The sequence below is a fragment of the Argentina silus genome (genome assembly GCF_951799395.1).
Source record: "Argentina silus genome assembly, chromosome: 13".
Lineage (NCBI taxonomy): Eukaryota > Metazoa > Chordata > Actinopteri > Argentiniformes > Argentinidae > Argentina > Argentina silus.
This window is the reverse complement of record NC_139667.1, coordinates 991,132-1,016,131: the sequence shown is the minus strand read 5'-3', so window position 1 is coordinate 1,016,131 and position 25,000 is coordinate 991,132. Positions and strand designations below refer to the sequence as shown.

Sequence of the window (25,000 nt, the reverse complement as noted above, 5' to 3'; positions counted from 1 at the left end):
CCGCCTCCTGCTGGCCGCCGCCCTGGAAGGTAAGAATGACAACCAACTAGAAAAACAAGTTCCAGAAGAAACTTTGTAGATTGTAAATTAATAAAATGCCATTTAGCAGACGCCTTCCTCCAAAGAGACTCACAGTACCAGCGACTGCGCACGTTGTTCGTATGTATGGCTTACCAAGACACGCCTCCAAAAGGACTGACTCCCGGCTGGGAGGAGTTGGAGCGCTCGGCAGAAACAAGGCAGAGGTTGATTTACCTCACGTTCAACCGCAGGGGTTAAAGTCAACAGTCACTGCTACTGATTTCAACTCCTGTCGTCAAGTTTCCTCAAGTATTAGCCATGGCAACTGAGGCCAGAACTCAACACTGATGGATGGGCTTGTACGTAGAGAGCGGGGCCGTTAAACCGTTAAAAAGACGTTAGACCGTTAAAAGACGTGTTCAGGATGGGTACAGGGGACTGACGTTTGGATGTCAACCTGACGACAGACCTCTGACTAAGTCTTGATAGTTAAAGAGTCCCTATGAGGTATTTCAGCTTGGCTTGGCATGTTGACACAGACAGTGACTCTTTTTAACTGCTTTTTGAGAGTGCATACATTTCAGTATATATGGTCCCAGCAGGAATCAAACCCACAACCTTTGTTAGCGCCATGCTCTACCGACTGAGCCACAGAGGACCACGTTTTCTGAAGTGTTCTCTCAGTGAATAAGAACGCTATCATCTTGTCTTCTCGTGGTTGTCCAGGGACGGGCCATCTGAAGTCGGTGAGTCTGTCCCATAATTCCCTGGGCTCCACGGGCTTTGAGCTGGTTCTGAAGACCCTTCCTTTGCACACCCTCACACACCTCCACCTGTCTGCTGTACGCAGCGGGCCTGCGGACCCCCCAGCCCTAGAGCACCTCACCACGGTCCTGTCTCAGGTACGCACACACACACACACACACACACACACACACACACACAGCTCAAAATTGTTGAAGCTATTTGTCAGAGTAGTGTTGTGAGTGGGTGGTGTTGTGGGTGGGTGGTGTGGGAACTGAGGCTGTGTGAACTCAAAATAGAGGCGTAAATAGAGGTCTGCAGACGCAACAACCACACCCGGTCTGCAGACGCAACAACCCGCCTGCCTTGATATGATATGATGAGAAATGTTTGCCCTTTCCAGAAGTTCCTACAGTTTTTTCACTTTTGATGAGAGTGTCTTACATTTACATTTACAGTTACATTTTAGACATTTAGCAGACGCCTTTATCCAAAGCGACTTACAACAAGTACATTTTCTCAGTAAGTGAATCATCTCTCCATCAGTCATCAGTCATCATCATACTGGTTTCAGTCATGGGATCTTTTTCTTGTTTCGACCCCTGTTGTCGAGTTTCCTCGAGTGTTGGAAATGTCGACAGAGCTCAGCCCCGAGCAGGGCCGGCTGGAAGTTTCCTTCCTGTCTGGAAGTTGATTGGTCACTTCAGTAAAACCAGGTGTCTGATTGGTCCTTTGTGTGTTCCATTCCGCAGGACGACTGCTCCCTGTCCCACCTGAGCCTGGCGGCAAACGGACTGACGGACGGCAGTGTGGCCGCTCTCAGCAGGTGTGTGAGTGTGAGTGTGAGTGTGAGTGTGAGTGTGAGTGTGAGTGTGAGTGTGAGTGTGAGTGTGAGTGTGAGTGTGAGTGTGTGACCTCTACTTGTGGTTTAGGTGTCACAGCCTTAAGCGTTTCTTCTTTTCTAAGAATTAGGAAGCAGCAAAAGCAGGCCTTCATCCTGTTCCACCAGGGGCAGTAACGTAGCTGCCCCGCCCTCCAGAAAGCAGGCCTTCATCCTGTTCCACCCAGGGCAGTAACGTAGCTGCCCCGCCCTCCAGAAAGCAGGCCTTCATCCTGTTCCACCAGGGGCAGTAACGTAGCCCCGCCCTCCAGAAAGCAGGCCTTCATCCTGTTCCACCAGGGGCAGTAACGTAGCCCCGCCCTCCAGAAAGCAGGCCTTCATCCTGTTCCACCCAGGGCAGTAACGTAGCTGTAGCCCCGCCCTCCAGAAAGCAGGCCTTCATCCTGTTCCACCGAGGGCAGTAACGTAGCTGCCCCGCCCTCCAGAAAGCAGGCCTTCATCCTGTTCCACCGAGGGCAGTAACGTAGCCCCGCCCTCCAGAAAGCAGGCCTTCATCCTGTTCCACCCAGGGCAGTAACGTAGCTGCCCCGCCCTCCAGAAAGCAGGCCTTCATCCTGTTCCACCAGGGGCAGTAACGTAGCTGCCCCGCCCTCCAGAAAGCAGGCCTTCATCCTGTTCCACCAGGGGCAGTAACGTAGCCCCGCCCTCCAGAAAGCAGGCCTTCATCCTGTTCCACCAGGGGCAGTAACGTAGCCCCGCCCTCCAGAAAGCAGGCCTTCATCCTGTTCCACCAGGGGCAGTAACGTAGCCCCGCCCTCCAGAAAGCAGGCCTTCATCCTGTTCCACCAGGGGCAGTAACGTAGCCCCGCCCTCCAGAAAGCAGGCCTTCATCCTGTTCCACCCAGGGCAGTAACGTAGCTGTAGCCCCGCCCTCCAGAAAGCAGGCCTTCATCCTGTTCCACCGAGGGCAGTAACGTAGCTGCCCCGCCCTCCAGAAAGCAGGCCTTCATCCTGTTCCACCGAGGGCAGTAACGTAGCCCCGCCCTCCAGAAAGCAGGCCTTCATCCTGTTCCACCCAGGGCAGTAACGTAGCTGCCCCGCCCTCCAGAAAGCAGGCCTTCATCCTGTTCCACCAGGGGCAGTAACGTAGCCCCGCCCTCCAGAAAGCAGGCCTTCATCCTGTTCCACCAGGGGCAGTAACGTAGCCCCGCCCTCCAGAAAGCAGGCCTTCATCCTGTTCCACCCAGGGCAGTAACGTAGCTGTAGCCCCGCCCTCCAGAAAGCAGGCCTTCATCCTGTTCCACCGAGGGCAGTAACGTAGCTGCCCCGCCCTCCAGAAAGCAGGCCTTCATCCTGTTCCACCGAGGGCAGTAACGTAGCCCCGCCCTCCAGAAAGCAGGCCTTCATCCTGTTCCACCCAGGGCAGTAACGTAGCTGCCCCGCCCTCCAGAAAGCAGGCCTTCATCCTGTTCCACCAGGGGCAGTAACGTAGCTGCCCCGCCCTCCAGAAAGCAGGCCTTCATCCTGTTCCACCAGGGGCAGTAACGTAGCCCCGCCCTCCAGAAAGCAGGCCTTCATCCTGTTCCACCAGGGGCAGTAACGTAGCCCCGCCCTCCAGAAAGCAGGCCTTCATCCTGTTCCACCAGGGGCAGTAACGTAGCCCCGCCCTCCAGAAAGCAGGCCTTCATCCTGTTCCACCAGGGGCAGTAACGTAGCCCCGCCCTCCAGAAAGCAGGCCTTCATCCTGTTCCACCCAGGGCAGTAACGTAGCTGTAGCCCCGCCCTCCAGAAAGCAGGCCTTCATCCTGTTCCACCGAGGGCAGTAACGTAGCTGCCCCGCCCTCCAGAAAGCAGGCCTTCATCCTGTTCCACCGAGGGCAGTAACGTAGCCCCGCCCTCCAGAAAGCAGGTCTTCATCCTGTTCCACCCAGGGCAGTAACGTAGCTGCCCCGCCCTCCAGAAAGCAGGCCTTCATCCTGTTCCACCAGGGGCAGTAACGTAGCTGCCCCGCCCTCCAGAAAGCAGGCCTTCATCCTGTTCCACCAGGGGCAGTAACGTAGCCCCGCCCTCCAGAAAGCAGGCCTTCATCCTGTTCCACCAGGGGCAGTAACGTAGCCCCGCCCTCCAGAAAGCAGGCCTTCATCCTGTTCCACCAGGGGCAGTAACGTAGCTGCCCCGCCCTCCAGAAAGCAGGCCTTCATCCTGTTCCACCAGGGGCAGTAACGTAGCTGCCCCGCCCTCCAGAAAGACATTTAAGGTCGTATTTATTTCGTTTAGGGATCAGTCGACACGCGATTGGTCAGCGTCTCCTCTGAAGGTGTGGCTATATTGCTAGCTCATTCAGGTACAGTACCAGTCAAAAGTTTGGACACACCTTCTCATTCAATGGTTTTTCTTTATTTTTTATTATTTTCTACATTGTAGATTAATATTGAAGACATCAAAACTAGATTAGATTCTTCAAAGTAGTCACCTTTTGCTTTGATGACAGCTTTGCACACTCTTGGCAAGGTGTGTCCAAACTTTTGACTGGTACTGTACCTGTTCTATAAAACCTTCACTCCTTTTGCTAATGTGTCCTATGATGGCGGTATCTATACTGAGTCCACTGTGGCTTTAAGGGAGTGTGAGAAATGTGTTCCTCTTTCAGAGTTCTGGTCTCTGTGTATGCATGTACACCCAGAGCACAGCGCTGTGGTGCATCACCACATCCTTTCATGTGATCAGCTACGGGCCCCCCAGATCTACCGCGTCCTCAACCTTACTATCTGACTTTGATCTGGTCTTGCTATTGTTTCAGATATTTATTAGAGCTTCCACCTTTTAGGCCAAAACATCCAAACAGCCCAGAAACTGCTTTAATAAAGTACTTAATGACTTACTGCTAGCCTCTGACAGCCTCTGACAGCCTCTGTCTCTATCCTTGTCCTCCTTCACTTGAGTGTCTGACATGTCTGTCTGTCTGTCTGTCTGCTTGTCTATCTGACTGTCTGCCTGTCTGTCTGTCTATCTGACTCTGTCTGTCTGCCAGTCTGTCTGGCGATCTGACTCTGCCAGTCTGTCTGTCTATCTGACTCAGTCTGTCTGTCTGTCTATCTGTCTGTCTGTCTGACTCTGTCTGTCTGTCCTTGTGCCCAGGTGTCTTCCTGTCTGTCCATCTCTGGTGTCTCTCGACCTATCAGGGAACCCGGCTGTGACCTCATCGGGTCTCCACAGCCTCCTGTCTGCCCTCCGAGACGCCCAACGACCTTTGACCCTGCTCAACCTCCAAGGTACAGTAAGCCGGCCCCTCAGGCCTCACACTACTCAGCTCAGCTGAGCCTTTGGGCTTGTTGGTTACAGACTTTTAGGAGCAGTTTCCCAGACACAGATTAAGCCTCGTCATGGACTCAGTCACACCCTCACACTCTGGAACCTTAACTTGTGTTATGTCTCTCTCTCTCTCTCTCACTCTCTCTCTCTCTCTCTCTCTCTCCCGCTCTCTCTCCCGCTCCCTCTCTCTCTCTCACTCTCTTTCTCTCTCTCTCTCACTCTCATCTCTCTTTTTCTCTTCCTCTCCCTCCTCTCTCTCTCCCCCCCTCTCTCTATCTCTCTTTCTCTCTCTCCCCCCCCCTCTCTCTCTCCTTTCTCTTTCTTCCCCCCCCCACCCCAGGCTGTCAGGTGTCTGGGCCCTGGGACAGTACTAGTCTGGACCGTCTGTTTGAGCAGATCCAGGACCTGAGGCTCTGCTCCCAGAGGCTGAACAAGCTGGACCGTGAGGCTCTGCAGCAGACCTGGGCTCAGCGACACGCCAGGGGCCACTTCCTCTCCCGCAACGCCAAGTGCCTGCTCACTGCAGCGCCCTCGCTGGTAGGATGACCTTCTCACACCCCCGAGCCACCTTCACACCGTGAAGACTCCTTCCTGTGTGCCTGTGTCTCTCTGTCTTCTTAAAGACTTGTGGTTCTTTGATTCCAACGCGCCTCTGGAGGTTAGAACCCCTAGAACCACTAATGGGATTCATCCTTTGTTGATAGGCGATAAAGAGCAATCTCAGCATGTGTGTGTGTGTGTGTGTGTGTGTGTGTGTGTGTGTGTGTGTGCGCACGTGCTTTGTGTCCGTCTCTCCAACCTAAGAGGTATTACTTTGTGTGTTTTGTCGATAATGTGCCTCCATCTTAGATGCTGTTGTTTTGATACTGGTGTCTTAGATAACTGGTTTGATTAGCCCATGCAGTCCCATTGAGTCAATGATTTAAAAAAATGTTGTGCGCTTCATGTAGATGTTTCAGTGTGTGTTTGTGTTAGTATTTTCTGTCACCTCGTGTGTTTCTGTATGTGTTCAATGAAAAACAAAGTAATTAAAGTGAGCTTGACTTTTGGAGTCTGTGTTCTAAGCGCTGGTGTCGTTCTTTGCGTTCCATGCAACCACGGGGGAGGAGGTGTTTAACCGGGGAGGAGGTGTTTAATGGGGGAGGAGCTAAGCTGATCATCAATAGTCAACCTGGGAAATGATGACATTCTTCCATTCAGTTGTGCCTCCACCCTCCCCCACCTTGCTTGGGTATGGGCTTCTCAAGAAGCAGTTGCACACTTGGAGACCCCCTCCCCCACCTTGCTGAATTGGTTTCCGTGGTCGTTCCATTTATAAAAAATGACCAATGAATGGTCTCGGTTCACAAGAAACTAATACGATCGTCGTCTTGCTTGTAAGATGCGTGGGCGTGGGTGTGGGCGTGGGTGTGAGGTGTGAGGTGTTACTTTCACACGGTTTTCTCAAAAACATTGTTAAAGGTACAATTGGGATTGAGTGAGTGGTGAAGCCTGTTCTCCAGTGTGAGGAAGTTAGCTGAATCTTGTTCTAATCAAAGAGCTGTTTAGCTGTTTGTTTTGTTGTGGCTATCCTGCCTTAAGCTCTGATAAGTAGTTTCTATTGAAAGCCACGTGTTTGAAGTCACTAGCTGTGAAGTGCTGTCAATCTCCAGTGGGAGGGCCTAAACACTCTCTGGTTTATCAGATTTCTCCCCCCTCTCCTCTGACGATGTTCCCTCCTCCGCCCCTTCCACTGGCTCACGGTAGCAGCTCACGGTAGCAGCTCACGGTAGCAGCTCACGGTAGCAGCTCACGGTAGCAGCTCACGGTAGCAGCTCGCATCAGATTCAAGACCCTGGTGCTCGCCTACCAGGCGCCACTCCGCCCTTCCACCTCGGCTGCCCGCCTGGCACCGCCTGGCACCGCCACCTCTACGTGGATGCAGCGGCCGCGCCTCTCGGTCACGGCTTTTCACTGTCTGTGTGTCTGTGTGTCTGTGTGTCTGTGTGTCTGTCTGTCTGTCTGTCTGTGTGTCTGTGTGTCTGCGTGTCTGTCTGTCTGTCTGTCTGTGTGTCTGGCTGTCTGTGTGTCTGTCTGTCTGTGTGTCTGCGTGTCTGTCTGTCTGTCTGTCTGTCTGTGTGTCTGTCTGTCTGTCTGTGTGTCTGTCTGTCTGTGTGTCTGTCTGTGTGTCTGCGTGTCTGTCTGTGTGTCTGCGTGCCTGCATGTCTGTCTGTCCCCTGATGCCAGCCTGAAGGCAGGGTTAAATGAAGGGATATGAATTCAGTTGATGTAAGGTATTTTAAAGGGTTCTGTGGAGTTAAGAGTATAGCAGCAGTAAAGAAGTCTTGGTTATACTAGTTAGAATGAGTTTATTTCCAGCAAGCCCAAGCAGTCATTGTTACATTCAGTACATTGCATTGAAATGTATTCTGTATTATTAAAAAAATAAATGTTTTAATTCAGGCCAAAAACTTTTTTGTGACACAAAATGTAATGCAGTTTAGAGAACGCCAGCCATGGTACCACCTGGTGCCAAAAGAAAGCGCCCGTCAGCGAAGCATGGTCTTCACACGGCTCCTGCTTGATCAGTTGTCCGAAAACTTCTTTGGTCTAAGAGATGCACGCACAGATGACAAGGGTGTGTTAGATCTGAAGACCATTGGCCTGTTTCTGTATGACTTTATGACTTCTGTTCATGTTTTATCGACCTATGACAGAACAATCATCATTTCTAATAAACCGTAGAATACTCACTTGCAGGCCTTCAAGTCAACACAGACTGTTCTGACATCATCTGTGGTGGAAAGTTCCTCAATCAGCTTTCCGAGGTGGTCGGTCACAAAGCTTTTGCACAGTTTCTTCACTAAGCCCATTTGGTTACAGCCAGACAGCAATTGATTTACAACTTTCTCCTGTAGTGGAGAAATTCAGCATCAGTCCAGAATTTCAGATTGACATCAGGGTCGGGATCAATTTGATTTCAATTCAGTTCAAGGAAGTGATTTGAATTGACAATTCCCCAAAAACAAAAAAACCCTTCTCGTGTAAATTGAATTGTAGTGCCAATTTACATCTTGAAATGACTGAATTTAAATTCAACCGACCCCAAACCTGAGGAGCGTTTCAGTAACAAGTCCAACATTGTGTGGTTGTCTACATTAGTTTACACACTTTTATTCAAAGCGACTTACAACAACATTGTCGTATTGTACATTGTCGTATTGTACAATTGTACATTTGTCTAAAGTTAGTGAATCATCCATCAGCCATCATAAGCAAAAAACTATGCTCGGACCAGCAGCCATTGGCAGTTACAATACTAGAAGAAGGAAGGATTACTTAAATAAATAAATAAAAAAGTATCAACAGTAGAGGAACTGTACAGAGGGGTGAAGAGGTGTTCAGGTGAGGCCGGAGGACAGGACATACAACACCATGGTTACCTGGTCAAAAGGACATACAACACCATGGTTACCTGGTCAAAAGGACATACAACACCATGGTTACCTGGTCAAAAGGATTGGGCATCATTTTCTTCACCTTCTTCAGGAGCCTCTTACACACCCAGCACGTCCCAGGGAGCTGCTGACTCATTTTCTGGCAAAGACAGAGAGATTTAGTACAGAGCAGGGTAGGCTGGTGGAGGCTGGTGGAGGTAGAAATCGGAGGACGGGCTCATTGTAATGCATGGAATGGAATGAGGAATGGAGGAATGGTATTAAACACGTGTGTTTGATACCATTCCTCATTCTATTCCATGGATTACAATGTCCTGTCCTCCGATTTCTACCTTCACCAGCCTCCCCTGGTACAGAGTGATACATTCAGTCATCGGTGATGAGTAAGAGGGGGATTCCCAGCATTGTCACACAAGTATGTTTGTTGTTTGACACGTTTTCTGCTGCCTTCCAGGCTTCATAGTTAAAGACATCCAGGGGGATATTCCCAGACACAGATTAAGCCTAGTCCTAGATCAAATAACACTTTAAAATAGGATTTTTCAGTTGAGCATGGTCTGTAGTCCAGGATTAACCTGGGTCTGGGGAATAGGCAGTTAGAACATGCTACTACATGTACGGTACCATGCTCCCCGCTGTTTGGTCCTGATAATCTTCATCCAGGGTAATTTCCGGGTACTGCCCCTGGACTGCCCAAACTGTGGAGGATTAGACATTTAATTAATGATTAATAATATGAGACAATGAATAATGATTCATAATCTATCATAACATGATACAGTATTCTTTTATAAATGCAATTTTATAACACATACTGGACAGCTTGTTAGACGGGAGTTTGATCCAATAAAATACCAAAATGCTGTGAAACAAGGTTGATGCTTTTCAGTATTATTATATGTATGAGTATGAATGTCACCTGAACAGGCCACCAGCAGACAGGTGAGGGTGAGGAGCAGACCGGTCTTCATGGTTTGCAGCGGAGGAGGAGGAGGAGGAGGACTTGGGTTCTGTGTTGGTTTGGAGAGCGGAGGGTCTCTGTAGGTCTGGTGTTGTAGCTCAGTCAGACAAGGCTTTTTATAACAGAGGTCCTCCGTCTGACTGCATGCCAACCACATGATCACAGCCCCCTGGGACCCCCCCCCCACACACACACACACACACACACACACACACACACCACAGACACACACACACACACCACAGACACACACACACACCACAGACACACACACACACACACACACCACAGACACACACACACACCACAGACACACACACACACACACACAACAGACACACACACACAACAGACACACACACACGCACACACCACACACACACACACACACACACACACACACACACACAAAAAACCCCTCTCCCCTTATAACAAGAAAAGACACCCGTTGTGGTTTATAACACAGACAGAGTTGTTTATAACACCCCCCCCCCCGACACACACACACACACACAGCCGAGGGCCTCAGCAGGCGTCAACAGGACAGCAGTGATAGCAGCTTTGACACCAGTGTTAGATCTGGTACTTGTGACTCATGGAGCGTTATGTTACGTTAGGGGTCTTTAACCTCTCACACACCCCACTCAATAAGAAGTTAGGGGTCTTTAACCTCTCACACACCCCACTCAATAAGAAGTTAGGGGTCTTTAACCTCTCACACACCCCACTCAATAAGAAGTTAGGGGTCTTTAACCTCTCACACACCCCACTCAATAAGAAGTTAGGGGTCTTTAACCTCTCACACACCCCACTCAATAAGAAGTTAGGGGTCTTTAACCTCTCACACACCCCACTCAATAAGAAGTTAGGGTGGCTGTCTGAGGGACCTGCGGGAGGAGGGGGGGGGGGGGGGATGGTCCTCTTTATGTGGCAAGATTTTGTGTGCCGGGGGTTCCATTCATATCTCTGCTGCTTGACCCTTGACCCCAGCAACAGTTCCTATAACCTCCATTCCCAAACCAAGCTTCTGTTCCAGGTACCCGGAGTCTGACAACAAACAACAAGAACACATGTCCTGGCTCAGCGTGGTCCTGGAATAGTTAGATACACTACATTTATTTAACAATCAAACCACAGATACCGGAAACTTAAAACTGATCAGACTAAACAGCTAAACAGCTAATGTTCAATCTGCAGCCTCTCAGACTGTAATGAGCCAGTCAGACCTGGTTGGTGTTAGTGATGCTTTAATTAGACTGTAATGAGTCACACAGACCTGGTTGGTGTTAGTGATTCTTTAATTAGACTGTAATGAGTCACACAGACCTGGTTGGTGTTAGTGATTCTTTAATTAGACTGTGTAATGAGCCAGTCAGACCTGGTTGGTGTTAGTGATGCTTTAATTAGACTGTGTAATGAGCCAGTCAGACCTGGTTGGTGTTAGTGATGCTTTAATTCAATGGCAGTTGCAGTAGCATGTGAGCTTTACACTTTTACATTCCACAGTGTCTTGAGACATTCATACAGAATAATACACCAATTTAAATCAAAACTTAAACAGTTTATGCTGTACGTACCCAACCTAACCATAACCCTAACCCTAACCCTCCCCAGAGAGAGACATCCTGTATGAGTAACCTTTTATTTTACAGCCCGGTACTAACCCTAACCCTAACCCTAACCCTAACCCTAACCTTAACCTTAACCCTAATGAGGTTGTTACTTAGAAAGTACTGGGTAAATCTTTTACCTGATTACCGTTACAACCTGATAATTTCATATTAATTACACTGTGTTAGATATGACATTCATTCACAGACATTCACTGACTCAAGCTCCTCTATGTGCCATTTAGTACCAGGTAATTAACAGGGGAGGCTGGTGGAGGTTGAAATCGGAGGACGGGATCATTGTAGTGCATGCTGTTTGATACCATTCTGTATTCCATTCCATGCATTACAATGAGCCAGTCCTCCGATTTCAACCTCCACCAGCCTCCCCTGGTAGTTACCAACTGTGCTGAATTCACTGAGGAAAGTAAAACAAAGTACTATATATAAACTATACTATATATGTGTTAGTTATCATATAGTTATTTTTTGTAAATACTGGCTAAATATCAGCTGAAAAAGGGCTGTGGAATGAAGGGTTATATCCCAAAGAGGATATCTAACAGGGGAGGCTGGTGGAGGTAGAAATGGGAGGATGGGCTCATTGTACAATAAGGCATGAATTAGAATAAGCCTGTCCTTCGATTTCTGCCATTATATGCATGAAAGACGCGTTAACAGATTTCATCGAGGGTCTTGAGAGGGAGAAACAGAGCGACTGAGGTTCATTTCTTGCAGAGCTTGAGTATGACACAGGTGGCCCTCGCCTTCCTGCCGTCAGCCAGGGCGTCAATCAGGATGGTTTTGAATTTCTTGACAAGGTACCTGCAAGTTACCTTTAGGAGGCCTGATTTGTCACAAATAGCGTTCAGCTTTTGGCCAATTTTATCCTGTAAGTAAAACATACAGTATACATTGTATATGGATTGAAAAATGAATGTTGTTCTGTTATACAAGTTATTCAAAGGAAATAGGCTGCTTAGAGAATGATGAGCCTGAGTTTGAGTGTTCTCCTAAAGACCTGTTCACCCCCACTACCCCCCTGTACTAACCCTAACCCTAGAGACCTCTTCACCCCCACTACCCCCCTGTACTAACCCTAACCCTAGAGACCTCTTCACCCCCACTACCCCCCTGTACTAACCCTAACCCTAACCCTAGAGACCTCTTCACCCCCACTACCCCCCTGTACTAACCCTAACCCTAGAGACCTCTTCACCCCCACTACACCCCTGTACTAACCCTAACCCTAGAGACCTCTTCACCCCCACTACCCCCCTGTACTAACCCTAACCCTAAAGACCTCTTCATCCCCACTACCCCCCTGTACTAACCCTAACCCTAACCCTAGAGACCTCTTCACCCCCACTACACCCTTCCCAGTCACCGGATCTGAATCTAGTAGAACACCTTTGGGATGTGGTAGAACGGGAGATTCACAGCTTGAAAGTGCGCCTGAAAAATCTGCAGGAATTGCGTAATGCAATCATGTCATCATGGACCAGAATCTCAAAGGAATGTTTCCAACATCTTGTGGAATCAACGCCACGAAGAATTAAGGCTGTTTTGAGAGCAAAGGGAGGCCCTACCCTTCCTAATAAAGTGCCCCGTGAGTGTATATATATGCTATATAGAATTGACATGTCACCACAATGACATAAGATAATTAATCTGTAGAGAAGGCAGTAAGTCTGTGATTACCTTGTTTTTTTCGCCCGCTAGCTTCTTCTGAATCTTGGAGATGGCTTTGATACACATGCCGCAACAAATCTGAACTCGGTTCTATTGGGAATGGGGGGGGGGGGGGGGGTTATTATTTGTAGTTGACGGTAGTCTCCTTTCAAGTCACTGTTTGACCTCTTGATAAACATGGCAACCACATGGTGAGTCAATCAATCCTAAACTCTTAAAAAAAAAGATTACAGATTTTTCTTTTCTTTTTTGTTATCATGCTTACTGTAATATCACACCCTGATTGGATGATACAGACACGTCTAGTTGCATTAATAAAGCAGGCCCTCAGTAATAGGAAACATTGTTTCTGTCAGTTCTCACCTCCGCAGCACCATAGCAACCGTCTCCGTCTGTATCGTCCTCCTCCAGGTCCGACAGGGAGTCCTCTTGATCCTCAGACAGACGGTTACCATCCAGAGCCCTGATTGGCTGAGCAATGGCTGACGGAAACATCAAAGGATTCCCTTTAGGTTATCATACGACATGCAGGATAGGCAGAATTACTTTTCTTAGACAGAGTACTGTAGCAGGTTTTAAAATGCAATCATATTTCACTGCTCACGTTGCCTTACATTCTATATCACAAATACATGTTTGTTTGTCCAATATGTTTTACCTGCGCAAAGCAGCAGAAGTCCGACGCTGACGACAGGAGACATGGTTTTACTCTCTTCTCCTCCAAAAGATCAAAAGATCGCCAACTATGGTTTGTGTGTCAGTGTTGTTTTATCTGAGCCGTGGGGCTGAGTATCACTTCCTAACAGACCACAACATTGCAGCTCTGACTTCCTCTTTCTTGTCTTGGCTGATGGCTGTCACAAGTTGAGCTGCAGAGATGATGACTTTCAACCGACTTTCAACAAATGCTGACTGTCGATGCACACTGTTTGATGTCCTCAGCCTTTTTTAAAAGCTTTAAAAAAAAAGAAAAGAGTCTAATTCAGTCAGGAACAGCCATGTCTTACTGTAGTTAGGGTTAGGGTTAGGGTTATTTATTGAATATAAAATAGTTGTACAATTAGACTTCTGTATTCTGATGGCTCCGCTCTTTTGAGAGCTCCCATACATTCATCAACCCCCTGACAGATACGGACAGAGCAGGACCAAAAACAATACCAATACTCTCATAGCACAGTAACGACCAACCGTACCAACAACAATACTGTCGTAGGCTACAGAGGCCTGTAGACCAACCGTACCAACAATACTGTCGTAGGCTACAGAGGTCTGTAGACCAACCGTACCAACAATACTGTCGTAGGCTACAGAGGTCTGTAGACCAACCGTACCAACAATACTGTCGTAGGCTACAGAGGCCTGTAGACCAACCGTACCAACAATACTGTCGTAGGCTACAGAGGTCTGTAGACCAACCGTACCAACAATACTGTCGTAGGCTACAGAGGTCTGTAGACCAACCGTACCAACAATACTGTCGTAGGCTACAGAGGTCTGTAGACCAACCGTACCAACAATACTGTCGTAGGCTACAGAGGCCTGTAGACCAACCGTACCAACAATACTGTCGTAGGCTACAGAGGCCTGAAGACCAACCGTACCAACAATACTGTCGTAGGCTACAGAGGTCTGTAGACCAACCGTACCAACAACAATACTGTCGTAGGCTACAGAGGTCTGTAGACCAACCATACCAACAACAATACTGTCGTAGGCTACAGAGGCCTGTAGACTGACCACTCCTATAGGCCGCCATGTTAACCTGTCACATGTGATTGTGTCGGGTGTAAACAGCTGATCTGTCACCTGACAGACAGCTAGAACTGCCTTAGTGTGTCCTGCCTGAACTAAGCTCTCTCCATACAGTACATGACAACCCTCCTGAAACAACCACAACCACTACCGTACAGTACTGGCTTTACTTTACATGAAAAAACATTTACACCTAAAGGCATCATTTACATCGCATTTGATAGAAATATTCTACAGAAGTCATGTCAATAAAATCACCGGGGTTTTGAAACTAATGCCAGCTGAGAATCACCCTCCGTATTGTATGACAGGGGCCTTCATTCTCATCAGTAGAAGGATGTGGGTGTAGGCGAGTTATTCATGTCTACCTCAAAACCAGTGAAACAACTCTGTCGGGAACTGGAGACGGAGAACCTTCCCTTTACCATCACATTTTTTTGCAGACATTTTTTTTAAATGACCTCCTTTATGTAGTTGCATTCACATCCTCTACAGGTTATACCATAGAAGGAGATCTTCTATATTCATTCACTTTCAATGGGTTATAGAGTTTCCACAATATTACCCTTGATATTCACATGGAAACTCAATGGAAAAGAATTCCACAGCTAATTGTGGCACTGGTCATGCTGTAGGTCTTGTAAGGCTTCTTTACACAGAGAAGGGGCTGCTTCTTCATTTCAATGTCAGGGATATGGAGTAGGATTCATAATCTTAGGTGTCCATGTTATATGATACCTTATTCACAATCTCTAAGAGGATATAACAATCTTAAAGGATTTGAAAAAATGTGTAAATTTTTTTGAGATCTTTATATTCTTAGAATGCTTGAGTATAGGGCATCAAATATGTCCAGTACCTGTCTTAAGTTTGGACACACCTTGCCAAGAGTGTGCAAAGCTGTCATCAAAGCAAAAGGTGGCTACTTTGAAGAATCTAAAATATAAAACATATTCTGGTTTGTTCAACACTTTTTTGTTTACGACATAATTCCATATGTGTTCCTTCATAGTTTTGATGTCTTATATATTAATCTACAATGTAGTAAATAATAAAATAAAGAAAAAACATTGAATGAGAAGGTGTGTCCAAACTTTTGACTGGTACTGTATGTTTTTGTACCAGGGGAGGCTGGTGGAAGTAGAAATCGGACGGGCTCGTTATAATGCATGGAATGGCCTGTCCTCCGATTTCTACCTCCACCAGCCTCCCCTGCTTCATACATAATGTACTACCGTATATATTATCAGATGGACATTAGTACTGTACAGCACTGACATGACCTCCTGACTGAATCCTACTCCATATCTGACATTCAACAGAAGCAGCCCTGTGTCTGCCTCTCTCAGGCAACCCCTCAGACTGTCTGGAGAGAGTCTAGAGGATTTCCTTGCTGAGTCAGGAGCGATGGTCCCTGTTGTATCATCAATCAGAGGTCACTCTTGCTGCAGTTTCTCCTTTGTCATCCTGTCACCAGAATCCATGTTTCATTTCAGTTCGCCCCCCGAAAGGAACCAACTGACAAACTGTCAACGCTGGCTCATCTGTTCCATGCCGAGTAGAGCTGGACCATTTCATCAAGCGCCTCTTACTTCTCACACATACAAACAGTCACAGTCACACCCACACACACACACACACATACACCCATCCACCCACCTATTCACTCAACCACACACACACACGCACGCACGCATGTACGCAGAACAAGACTTGCACCGCAGAACAAGTCAGTGAGAGGTGCTCAGCACAAATGCATGCATATGATTATCACCCTGTAGTCGACAGTTCCTGATGTCGACCCGCTGCGTTCAGACATGTTGACCCGCTGCATTCAGACATGTTGACCCACTGCGTTCAGATTGCATTCCAGCGCTGTTCTCAGCTGCATTTCCAGCTGCGTAGCAATTTTCTTCATTAACTTCATGATTGCTCTGCTCAATCAGGTGAAACACTCAACTGTTTCAGTCAGAACTCCACCATCATCCCACAACACTGGGAGCCCTGCTGTTGTACAGTAAATGTCTCCCATGTGATGTACAGAACCAGTCAAAAGTTTGGACACAAACTTGCCAAGAGTGTGCAAAGCTGTCATCAAAGCAAAAGGTGGCTACTTTGAAGAATCAAAAATATAAAACATATTCTGGTTTGTTTAACACTTTTTTGTTTACTACATAATTCCATATGTGTTCCTTCATAGTTTTGATGTCTTCAGTATTAATCTACAATGTAGAAAATAATAAAAATAAAGAAAAACCATTGAATGAGAAGGTGTGTCCAAACTTTTGACTGGTACTGTCTGTATGGTAATACACCGTGAATGCTGCTGGTCCTAAATGTTGCCTGTCTGATGTACTGGTATGTTATGCTAATGATGAACCAACAGGGGGTGCTAGAGTGTAGTGGTTGAGGCCTGTAGCAGCCACTGGTCTGTGGAACAACAGAGGAAGAATCTCAGTCGTCTATAGTGGCTTCCTCTCCTCCTCACCTCCTCTCCTCTCCTCCTTTATTCCTCTCCTCTCCTCCTTTCTTCCTCTCCTCCTCTCCTCTCCTCCTTTCTTCCTCTCCTCCTCTCCTCTCCTCCTTTCTTCCTCCTCTCCTCTCCTTCACCTACTCTGATCTGGAACAGACCGGGAAGGCGAAAGCCTCCTTTCTTCCTTTCCTCCTTTCCTCCTCTCCTCCTTTCCTCCTCTCTTCCTTTCCTTCTCTCCTCTCCTCTCCTTCACCTACTCTGATCTGGAACAGACAGGAAAGGCAGCATGTTGGAAGCCTCCCTTTCTTTCACTTTCTCCTGTCCAGTTCTTTCTTTTCTATTTCTTTCTTTCGTTCTGTCCATCAGTGCAGATGAGGGGAAGGAGAGGAAAGAGGCCTGTAATACCAGATAATGTGATAACACCAGATAATGTGATAACACCAGATAATGTAATAACACCAGATAATGTGATGATGTGATAATGTGATGCCGGATAATATAATAATATATAAACAGAAAATGTAATAACTGTATTATATTATCTGGCTGTTATTACATTATCCCATCAGTAAAACTTTTTGGAGGGGAAGAATGGGAGGGTGAGACAGGGAGGGGGAGGGTGAGACAGGGAGGGGGAGGGGGAGACAGGGAGGGGAAGAATGGGAGGGTGAGACAGGGAGGGGAAGGGTGAGACAGGGAGGGGAAGGGTGAGACAGGGAGGGGGAGCATGAGTGGGTGAGACAGGGAGGGGAAGAATGGGAGGGTGAAACAGGGAGGGGGAGGGTGAGACAGGGAGGGGAAGCATGGGAGGGTGAGACAGGGAGGGGGAGACAGGGAGGGGGAGACAGGGAGGGGAGGGGGAGACAGGGAGGGGGAGGAGGAGACGGGGGGGAGGCAGAGGCATCTTCAGTGTTGTCTCTCTCAGCCCCCCAGTGGGTGACGAAGCCTCCGGCTGCCACTTTACCTGCTAACAGCTGCTTAATGGAGGCACTGAACCCTGAGGCTGTATAGACATTCACACACACACTCACACACACACACACACACATATACACACACACACACACACACACTCGCACGCACGCATGCATGCACACAGACATGCACACGCACACGCGCACGCACGCACATGCACACGCACACACACACACACACACACACACACACACACTCACACACACACACACACACATATACACACACACACACTCACACACACACACACACACATATACACACACACACACACACACTCGCACGCACGCATGCATGCACACAGACACACACACACACACACACACACACACACACACACACACACACACACTCCCTATCTAGCTGTTGTTATTAAATATACATATAACATAATAGCAGCTTGATGGGACAGAGGTGATTTAATTGGTCCAGTGAGCAAATGATGAGCCAATTAGCAGCAGGTAATTCACAGGGTGGGCGGGACTGACTAATGAGGGTGTCTCTGTGTATCTCTGTGGGAATGTAGAGGGGGAGTGAAAAGATAGGATGTAAACATTGGAGGCTGGTGGAGGTAGAAATCAGAGGACAGACTCATTGTAATGCACGGAACGGAATCAGGAATCATTCATCATTCCGTTCCATGCATTACAATGAGCCTGTCCTCCGATTTCTACCTCCACCAGCCTCCCCTGGATGCAAAGGGGTTAGATAGACAATGGTAGAGTTCTGTACATGGGGCAATCTCACCCTTGTTAAGGGGGCTGAATTAATGTACAGTAAGTTTCATACATAGTTCACAAGACACTGATGATAAATTGATAATAAATAGATTTGTTTTAATTCTGTGCGTACAGTATATACAATACAGTGGTGTCTGACATGTTTCAGGACCATCACCAAACCTTCATGTCTTATTTGATGAAAAAAACGATATTTGACAATGGAAAACAAATATGCTGTGACAACCGTATGACAGGACTGCACCAGATGTCCTAGAGGAATATATCAGTGCTGAGAGGGGTGTGTGTGTGTGTGATGACACTGCAGCTGCCTCCACCAGCCTGCCCTGGTATCGACCCGTAACTCTCTGACCATGTACGCTATTTTACTGCAGATGGAGCAAGAACATATGAAGGTAAATCAACGTTAAATGTCATGTAGATCATAAAGTTCCTCTGGAAATGTTAAAATACATTATAGTAGTATGGTAGCCCCCCCCCCCCCCCCCCAATCCTGTTTCACTAAAAGTACAATGATAAAAATCTTGACAAATCTTGACAGATTTTCTGACACACAAATCCATTACAATTCATCCAACCACACACACAGAGGTTGCACACTTCCTAAGTTCACATCGTATCTTATCGAATCCATGATCCTTTATGTCCATGAAATAAACTGTGACAAGTTCTTTGAAGAGAACAAACCATCACAGTAACAAGCAAATTTGCTATTCACTGAAAAACTTGTTTAATAGGTTCTTAATAGTAAGGGTCTTAATAGTAGTCCTTAATGTCTTCATAGTCGGAAGATATTACCTTTATTAAGTGAAAACTTTGTTTGATTTGATTTGCGATGGGGTAAGCAACTAGACACATCACTAACTAGAGTTCTGCAAAAAAAGACAGAATTTCTTTGATAGTCTACAAAAGAATTGCTCATATCTTAGAATGCGTCAACCCCCTTTGAAAATACTCCTCCTCGGAATCTTGACACATTTCTGCAACTTCTGATTCTTTCTGTTGTTGCCCTCCAGTGACAGAAACCAACGTATAGAATCCTCTGTGGCACAGAGGGGAGAGATAAAAGAAGCTGTCACATGAGAATGGGCTGTAATTGTGGAGCTGGAGGCTAGCTGTGTGGAGGCAGAGAGAAGGGAAAGGGACAGATGTTTGTGATTTGATTTGTGTTTTTTTTATACATACATGCCGTTTGTTACATCCACCGTTTGCATCAATTATCACCGTATGAATAATAAAAAGTTTAAGAAATATAATCTAGAAGCAACTATGTGATATAAAGAAACAGTGCTTGAACGTCTGGAGTGAAGAACAAACGGACGCTGAAGTAGGCAGGATGTCTTTGTATGCGTTAAGAAAGTTGCTGAAAAAAAAATCTGTAAACAAACGCTTGCTTTCTTTGCTTCCTACAGACACGGGAGTACATGTATATCAGGGGAGGCTGGCTGAGGTAGAAATCGGAGGACGGGCTCATTGTAATGCATGGAATGGAATGAGGAACAGTATGTGTGTTTGATACCATTCCTTATTCCATTCCATGCATTACAATGAGCCCGTCCTCCGATTTCTACCTCCACCAGCCTCCCCTGGCGTGTACATGCATCTCCTGCATTCTCCTGTGGAATTCCGCATCAGGACCAAACAAACCTTTACCAGAGAAAACAAAACAACCTCAATCGAACCAGATCCAGTGATACAATGAACCCACCCACTCTCCCTTCTCCCATCCACCTCCACACCTCTCCCACCCACCCTCCCTTCTCCCATCCACCTCCACACCTCTCCCACCCACCCTCTCTTCTCCCACCCACCTCCACACCTCTCCCACCCACCTCCACACCTCTCCCACCCACCCTCCCTTCTCCCACCCACCCTCCCTTCTCCCACCCACCCTCCCTTCTCCCACCCACCCTGCCTTCTCCCATCCACCTCCACACCTCTCCCACCCACCCTCCCTTCTCCCACCCACCCTCCCTTCTCCCACCCACCCTGCCTTCTCCCATCCACCTCCACACCTCTCCCACCCACCCTCCCTTCTCCCACCCACCCTCCCTTCTCCCATCCACCTCCACACCTCTCCCACCCACCTCCACACCTCTCCCACCCACCCTCCCTTCTCCCACCCACCCTCCCTTCTCCCACCCACCCTGCCTTCTCCCATCCACCTCCACACCTCTCCCACCCACCCTGCCTTCTCCCATCCACCTCCACACCTCTCCCACCCACCCTCCCTTCTCCCACCCACCTCCACACCTCTCCCACCCACCCTCCCTTCTCCCACCCACCTCCACACCTCTCCCACCCACCCTCCCTTCTCCCACCCACCTCCACACCTCTCCCACCCACCCTCCCTTCTCCCATCCACCTCCACACCTCTCCCACCCACCCTCCCTTCTCCCATCCACCTCCACACCTCTCCCACCCACCCTCCCTTCTCCTACAGAGTCATGTTGATCCACCTCCACACCTCTCCCACCCACCGAGAGGGACCGAGGGGAATCCTCTCTCAACCCTGACCAGGCCGTTTCCAGACCAGCAGTAGCAGCAGCAGCAGCATAGTGTATTTGCAGAGTTTGGAGTTGCAGTTCTACAGAGGATGACATCCATGGTCTCAGGCGGCCATCTTGAAAAAAGAGGATGTGGTCCCCAGAGTCTGGCGTCTGATCACAACTGCCGTCAGAGCCTTCCTGGAGCATCCTGGGAGTGGGCGTCCACTCCTCTCCTCTCTTCTCTTCTCTTCTATTTATCTCTCCTTCCTGTAGCTCTCTCGCTCTCTCTCTCTCTCTCGTTCTCTCTCTCCTCCTCTCCCTCTCTCACACACTCTCACTCTCTCTCTCTCTCTCTCTCACACACTCTCACTCTCTCTCTCTCACTCTCTCTCTCTCACTCTCTCTCTCTCTCTCTCTCTCTCTCTCTCTCTCTCTCTCTCTCTCTGGCTCTGTGTGTTTCTCTCAGATGTTGTCGAGGACATCACAGGGCACATAGCCTGTCTTCTTCCCGCTGGCCACTCTGATGAAGCCGGCGTGCTCTTCCTCACTGCTCACACAGATCTGGGGACACACAGAGGACTGTGGGTGTTTGTTCTGCTGTTCAAAGACCATTTCAATTCATGATACAGTATACCCATTGATTGATTGAAGAATAAACCGGATATCAAACCAAGTGTCGGGCTAGCCATCTGGCTGACAAACTAATGAAGGGATTGCACCTTTAAGAATCTTGTGTTGTCGTTTCTTCCTGTGTTCGTTCTGTTCTAAATCTATCTGAGGACGGTAGTGAGACAGAATTTCACAGTGAAATAGAGGGACCTTATGTGTGGTTGCAGACTGGTCTACAAATATCAATCACTGAGTAAGGAATAACCCCCCCCGACCCCCCACCCCCGCCAAACAACATGTAACTGCATGGTAATTGCTGTCATCATCCTCTGCTCCAGCTGGTGGGTTGTATGGGTGAGTGGCCACAGAGCAGCTGTTGTTGTCATTAGGGAGGTAAAGCCGCGGTCAGGGACCGATCTTCAGAGCTTTCCTAGGCTTCTCCGCTGGGCTTACAACAAGCCTGAATTCTCCCCTGAATCGTAAAATGCCCCTGAAAAGCATTTTGGGAAAAGAGGATTTGAGCCATGGCAAAGCCATTTGCCATGCCAGAACGATAATGCCATGGTAACCGCTGTGTGGGGACTCCCAATTGGCCGACTCAGGTCAAGCCTTTGATGTGAATTTTCCATTAGGGGTATCCATGGAGACTTGGGCATAGCTAATGGGAATTAGTGACAGGAGCAATTGGAGCGTTTGTGAGGCTAATCGTGGCAAGGGATTGACCATGAGCTGGTCTAATCACTCTTTAAAGCCACACTCTGTAAGATGCGCATACAATCAAATCATAACTTGGAGTATCTGTGTGTCATTGTCCATGGAGACCAGTATTAGGTAATAGGCCCTAAGTGTTTTTGTTAATATAAGGTAAGATAGTTGTGCTAATCTACAGTAATAGGGTATTCATGAATCATATTCTTCTAAATCAAAAGGTACAGTATATAATATTCAATTCATATTAACAGTCAGATTTGCTTGCAGTCTAATTTGAGATATTGGGCTATTCATGATGGAAGCAGAGGGAGGTGAGGTCAGGTGAGGTGAGGTCAGGTGAGGTCAGGTGAGGTAGGTGAGGTCAAGTCAGGTCAGGTGAGGTAAGGTGAGGTAGGTGAGGTCAAGTCAGGTCAGGGGAGGTCAGGGGAGGTAGGTGAGGACAGGTGAGGTAGGTCAGGTGAGGTGAGGTCAGGTGAGGTAGGTGAGGTCAAGTCAGGTCAGGTGAGGTAAGGGGAGGTAGGGGAGGTAGGTGAGGTGAGGGGTCAGGTGAGATGCATACCTGTCCCTCCTTCACGGTGATCTGGCCTTGCTCCTTACAGCCGATGAATGTCCGGTTACACCTGAACACCGTGTCCCCTGCCCGCACCTGGTGAGCAAAGGCTGCTGGGAAGAACCCTATCCGGTCCTCGATCACGCCCTGGGGACAGGAAGAGATGAACCAGGTCAACACCAGAACTATAGACTTTGTATCTCAACTGGCTTTTTCTTCTTAAACAGAGCCTCCTTATTCTAGTATCTGACAGGAAACAATACATGATTGGCACATGAGTTTGTTCTCTACTAGAAAACTTTACTTTTTTTGTAAGGCTTTTTTTTGTGTGTTCCATTTCTTTAGAATCTTCACCAAACTTCTGTTCAGTCGGAGTGATGGAGGAAAAGTGAACAGTGTGGAGACTTTGACTCCCCTCAGGATCTGGTAGTACAGTAATAGCAGGCTCTGACTCCTCTCAGGACCTGGTAGTACAGTAATAGCAGGCTCTGACTCCCCTCAGGACCTGGTAGTACAGTAATAGCAGGCTCTGACTCCCCTCAGGACCTGGTAGTACAGTAATAGCAGGCTCTGACTCCTCTCAGGACCTGGTAGTACAGTAATAGCAGGCTCTGACTCCCCTCAGGACCTGGTAGTACAGTAATAGCAGGCTCTGACTCCCCTCAGGACCTGGTAGTACAGTAATAGCAGGCTCTGACTCCTCTCAGGACCTGGTAGTACAGTAATAGCAGGCTCTGACTCGTCACCATCGGCTCTCTGACTCTCATTTATCTGCTCCTGTAATTTAGTACTCTAATACGGGTAATTTATTGATGCATATCAAATGTGGGCATTTGTGCTTGAAAGTACAACCACTTGGCTGAGTCCCAGAGCTCCCATTTCAAAGCAACAAGGCTCTGTTTAAAGGAGACCGGTGGAACTGTAAAATTTGGAGGACGGGCTCATTGTAATGCATGGAACGGAATGCATGTTTGATACCATTCCTCATTCCGTTCCGTGCATCACAATGAGCCCGTCCTCCGATTTCTACCTCCACCAGCCTCCCCTGGAGCACTGATATCATGAAAGATTGGTGAGAGAGCATCTATGGGTGGTACAGTATGGACCTGTTTCCCAGACACAGATTAAGCCTGGTCCTCGCCTACAAAAGCATCTTCAATGGAGCGCAATCTGTGTCTGGGAGACTGGCCCTAAAGTATGTGCTCTAGAACCCTGACATTTCCACACGTACCTTCCACCAGTCCTCGTTGGAGTCGTCAGCCAATACAATTCTGTCTCCAGGTCTGAATGAAAGAAAACAAAAGGGGGGAAATGCTTTATTTTTCCTTTCTCTAATGCATTATTACTGGAATCCATTAGAAGCCCGGGCCAGGGCCTGCTGTCCACCAATGAGATTCAAAGTGGTGTGACACATGAGCCCAGCTGCACACACAAGCATGCGGTTTGTATGCAGCTCTGCGTTTCCTGCCATTCCTCCCGTGGTCTCATTAAAGGTTCACTCTGTTTCTGGGAATTCTCTGAATGACTCACAGAACACAGCTAGCTGACACAGTCAGCCAGGCGAAATAGGATTTAACTCATTTGGTGCCGAGGGTGAATAATGTCGCCCAAATTGTCAACATTCTAGAGTGCCAAGGGTGACTTCATTCACAGAAAATTGATAAATGATGATGCTTCATTTTGTAGCCAATCAAAGTATTATTGCTAGGTAAACACCACATAGAACACTTGGCACTCTAGGTGGTGAGTGTTCCGGAACAGTTTGGCAGTTGGTGGGTTAATCTGGCACTATGAGAACAGAAGAACAGCAGGTTTGGGGGCGAATTCCTTTTCAATTCCATCAATTCCGGAAGTGAATCGAATTCCAATTCGGTAATTGAAAAAAGCTCAACAATCTGAGTGTCTGGATACACTGTAATGCACATTCCAATAGTCAACAACTCACACTGTGTGTGTGTTCTTTAAATTCTACTGTCAATTGGAAATAAAAGGCTTTGGAATTTTGGAATTGGAATTGGAGTTTCAAAACCCTTCCGGAATCGATAGAATTGAAAAGGACTTTTCCCCAACCCTGGAGAGCAGA

General features: G+C 47.8%; 4 protein-coding genes across 5 annotated transcripts in view; 1 reads left to right on the top strand and 3 right to left on the bottom strand.

The window, feature by feature from the left end:
• tonsl (tonsoku-like, DNA repair protein) overlaps positions 1 to 5,969 on the top strand; it is a 17,414-nt gene extending 11,445 nt beyond the window's left edge. The window contains exons 24-28 of the mRNA XM_083683100.1: positions 1 to 29; positions 748 to 923; positions 1,518 to 1,591; positions 4,745 to 4,878; positions 5,259 to 5,969. The exon at positions 1 to 29 is cut by the window's left edge and continues 143 nt beyond it. Coding sequence (XP_083539226.1) covers positions 1 to 29; positions 748 to 923; positions 1,518 to 1,591; positions 4,745 to 4,878; positions 5,259 to 5,464 — 619 coding nt within the window. The 3' untranslated portion in view covers positions 5,465 to 5,969. The remainder of the gene's footprint in view (positions 30 to 747; positions 924 to 1,517; positions 1,592 to 4,744; positions 4,879 to 5,258) is intronic.
• The window catches only part of gnly (granulysin), a 91,111-nt gene extending 77,727 nt beyond the window's left edge, over positions 1 to 13,384 (bottom strand). Inside the window, exons 1-4 of one of the 2 annotated variants that reach the window (XR_014554566.1) lie at positions 13,277 to 13,384; positions 12,982 to 13,100; positions 12,628 to 12,708; positions 11,332 to 11,816 (exon numbers count right to left, since the gene is read on the bottom strand). Coding sequence is in view for 1 of the 2 variants with exons in the window: in XM_083683316.1 (XP_083539442.1) it covers positions 11,652 to 11,816; positions 12,628 to 12,708; positions 12,982 to 13,100; positions 13,277 to 13,319 (408 nt within the window). In the remaining variant the exon portion in view is untranslated. Of the gene's footprint in view, positions 1 to 11,244; positions 11,817 to 12,627; positions 12,709 to 12,981; positions 13,101 to 13,276 lie in introns of those variants that run through there. The other variant, XM_083683316.1, reaches the window with a different exon arrangement.
• nkl.4 (NK-lysin tandem duplicate 4) lies at positions 7,253 to 9,570 on the bottom strand. The gene is made up of 5 exons (XM_083683026.1): positions 9,275 to 9,570; positions 8,980 to 9,053; positions 8,405 to 8,494; positions 7,652 to 7,809; positions 7,253 to 7,507 (listed from the first exon to the last, which is right to left on the bottom strand). The coding sequence occupies exons 1-5, from the start codon at positions 9,471 to 9,473 to the stop codon at positions 7,483 to 7,485; spliced, it is 546 nt and encodes a 181-aa protein (XP_083539152.1). The 5' UTR covers positions 9,474 to 9,570; the 3' UTR covers positions 7,253 to 7,482.
• Positions 13,385 to 21,488: 8,104 nt separating the features above from the next.
• Positions 21,489 to 25,000, bottom strand: part of stac (SH3 and cysteine rich domain) — a gene marked incomplete at its 5' end in the record, with an annotated part of 23,691 nt that continues 20,179 nt past the window's right edge. The window contains 3 exons of the mRNA XM_083683440.1: positions 21,489 to 21,608; positions 22,927 to 23,064; positions 24,149 to 24,200. Coding sequence (XP_083539566.1) covers positions 21,510 to 21,608; positions 22,927 to 23,064; positions 24,149 to 24,200 — 289 coding nt within the window. The 3' untranslated portion in view covers positions 21,489 to 21,509. The remainder of the gene's footprint in view (positions 21,609 to 22,926; positions 23,065 to 24,148; positions 24,201 to 25,000) is intronic.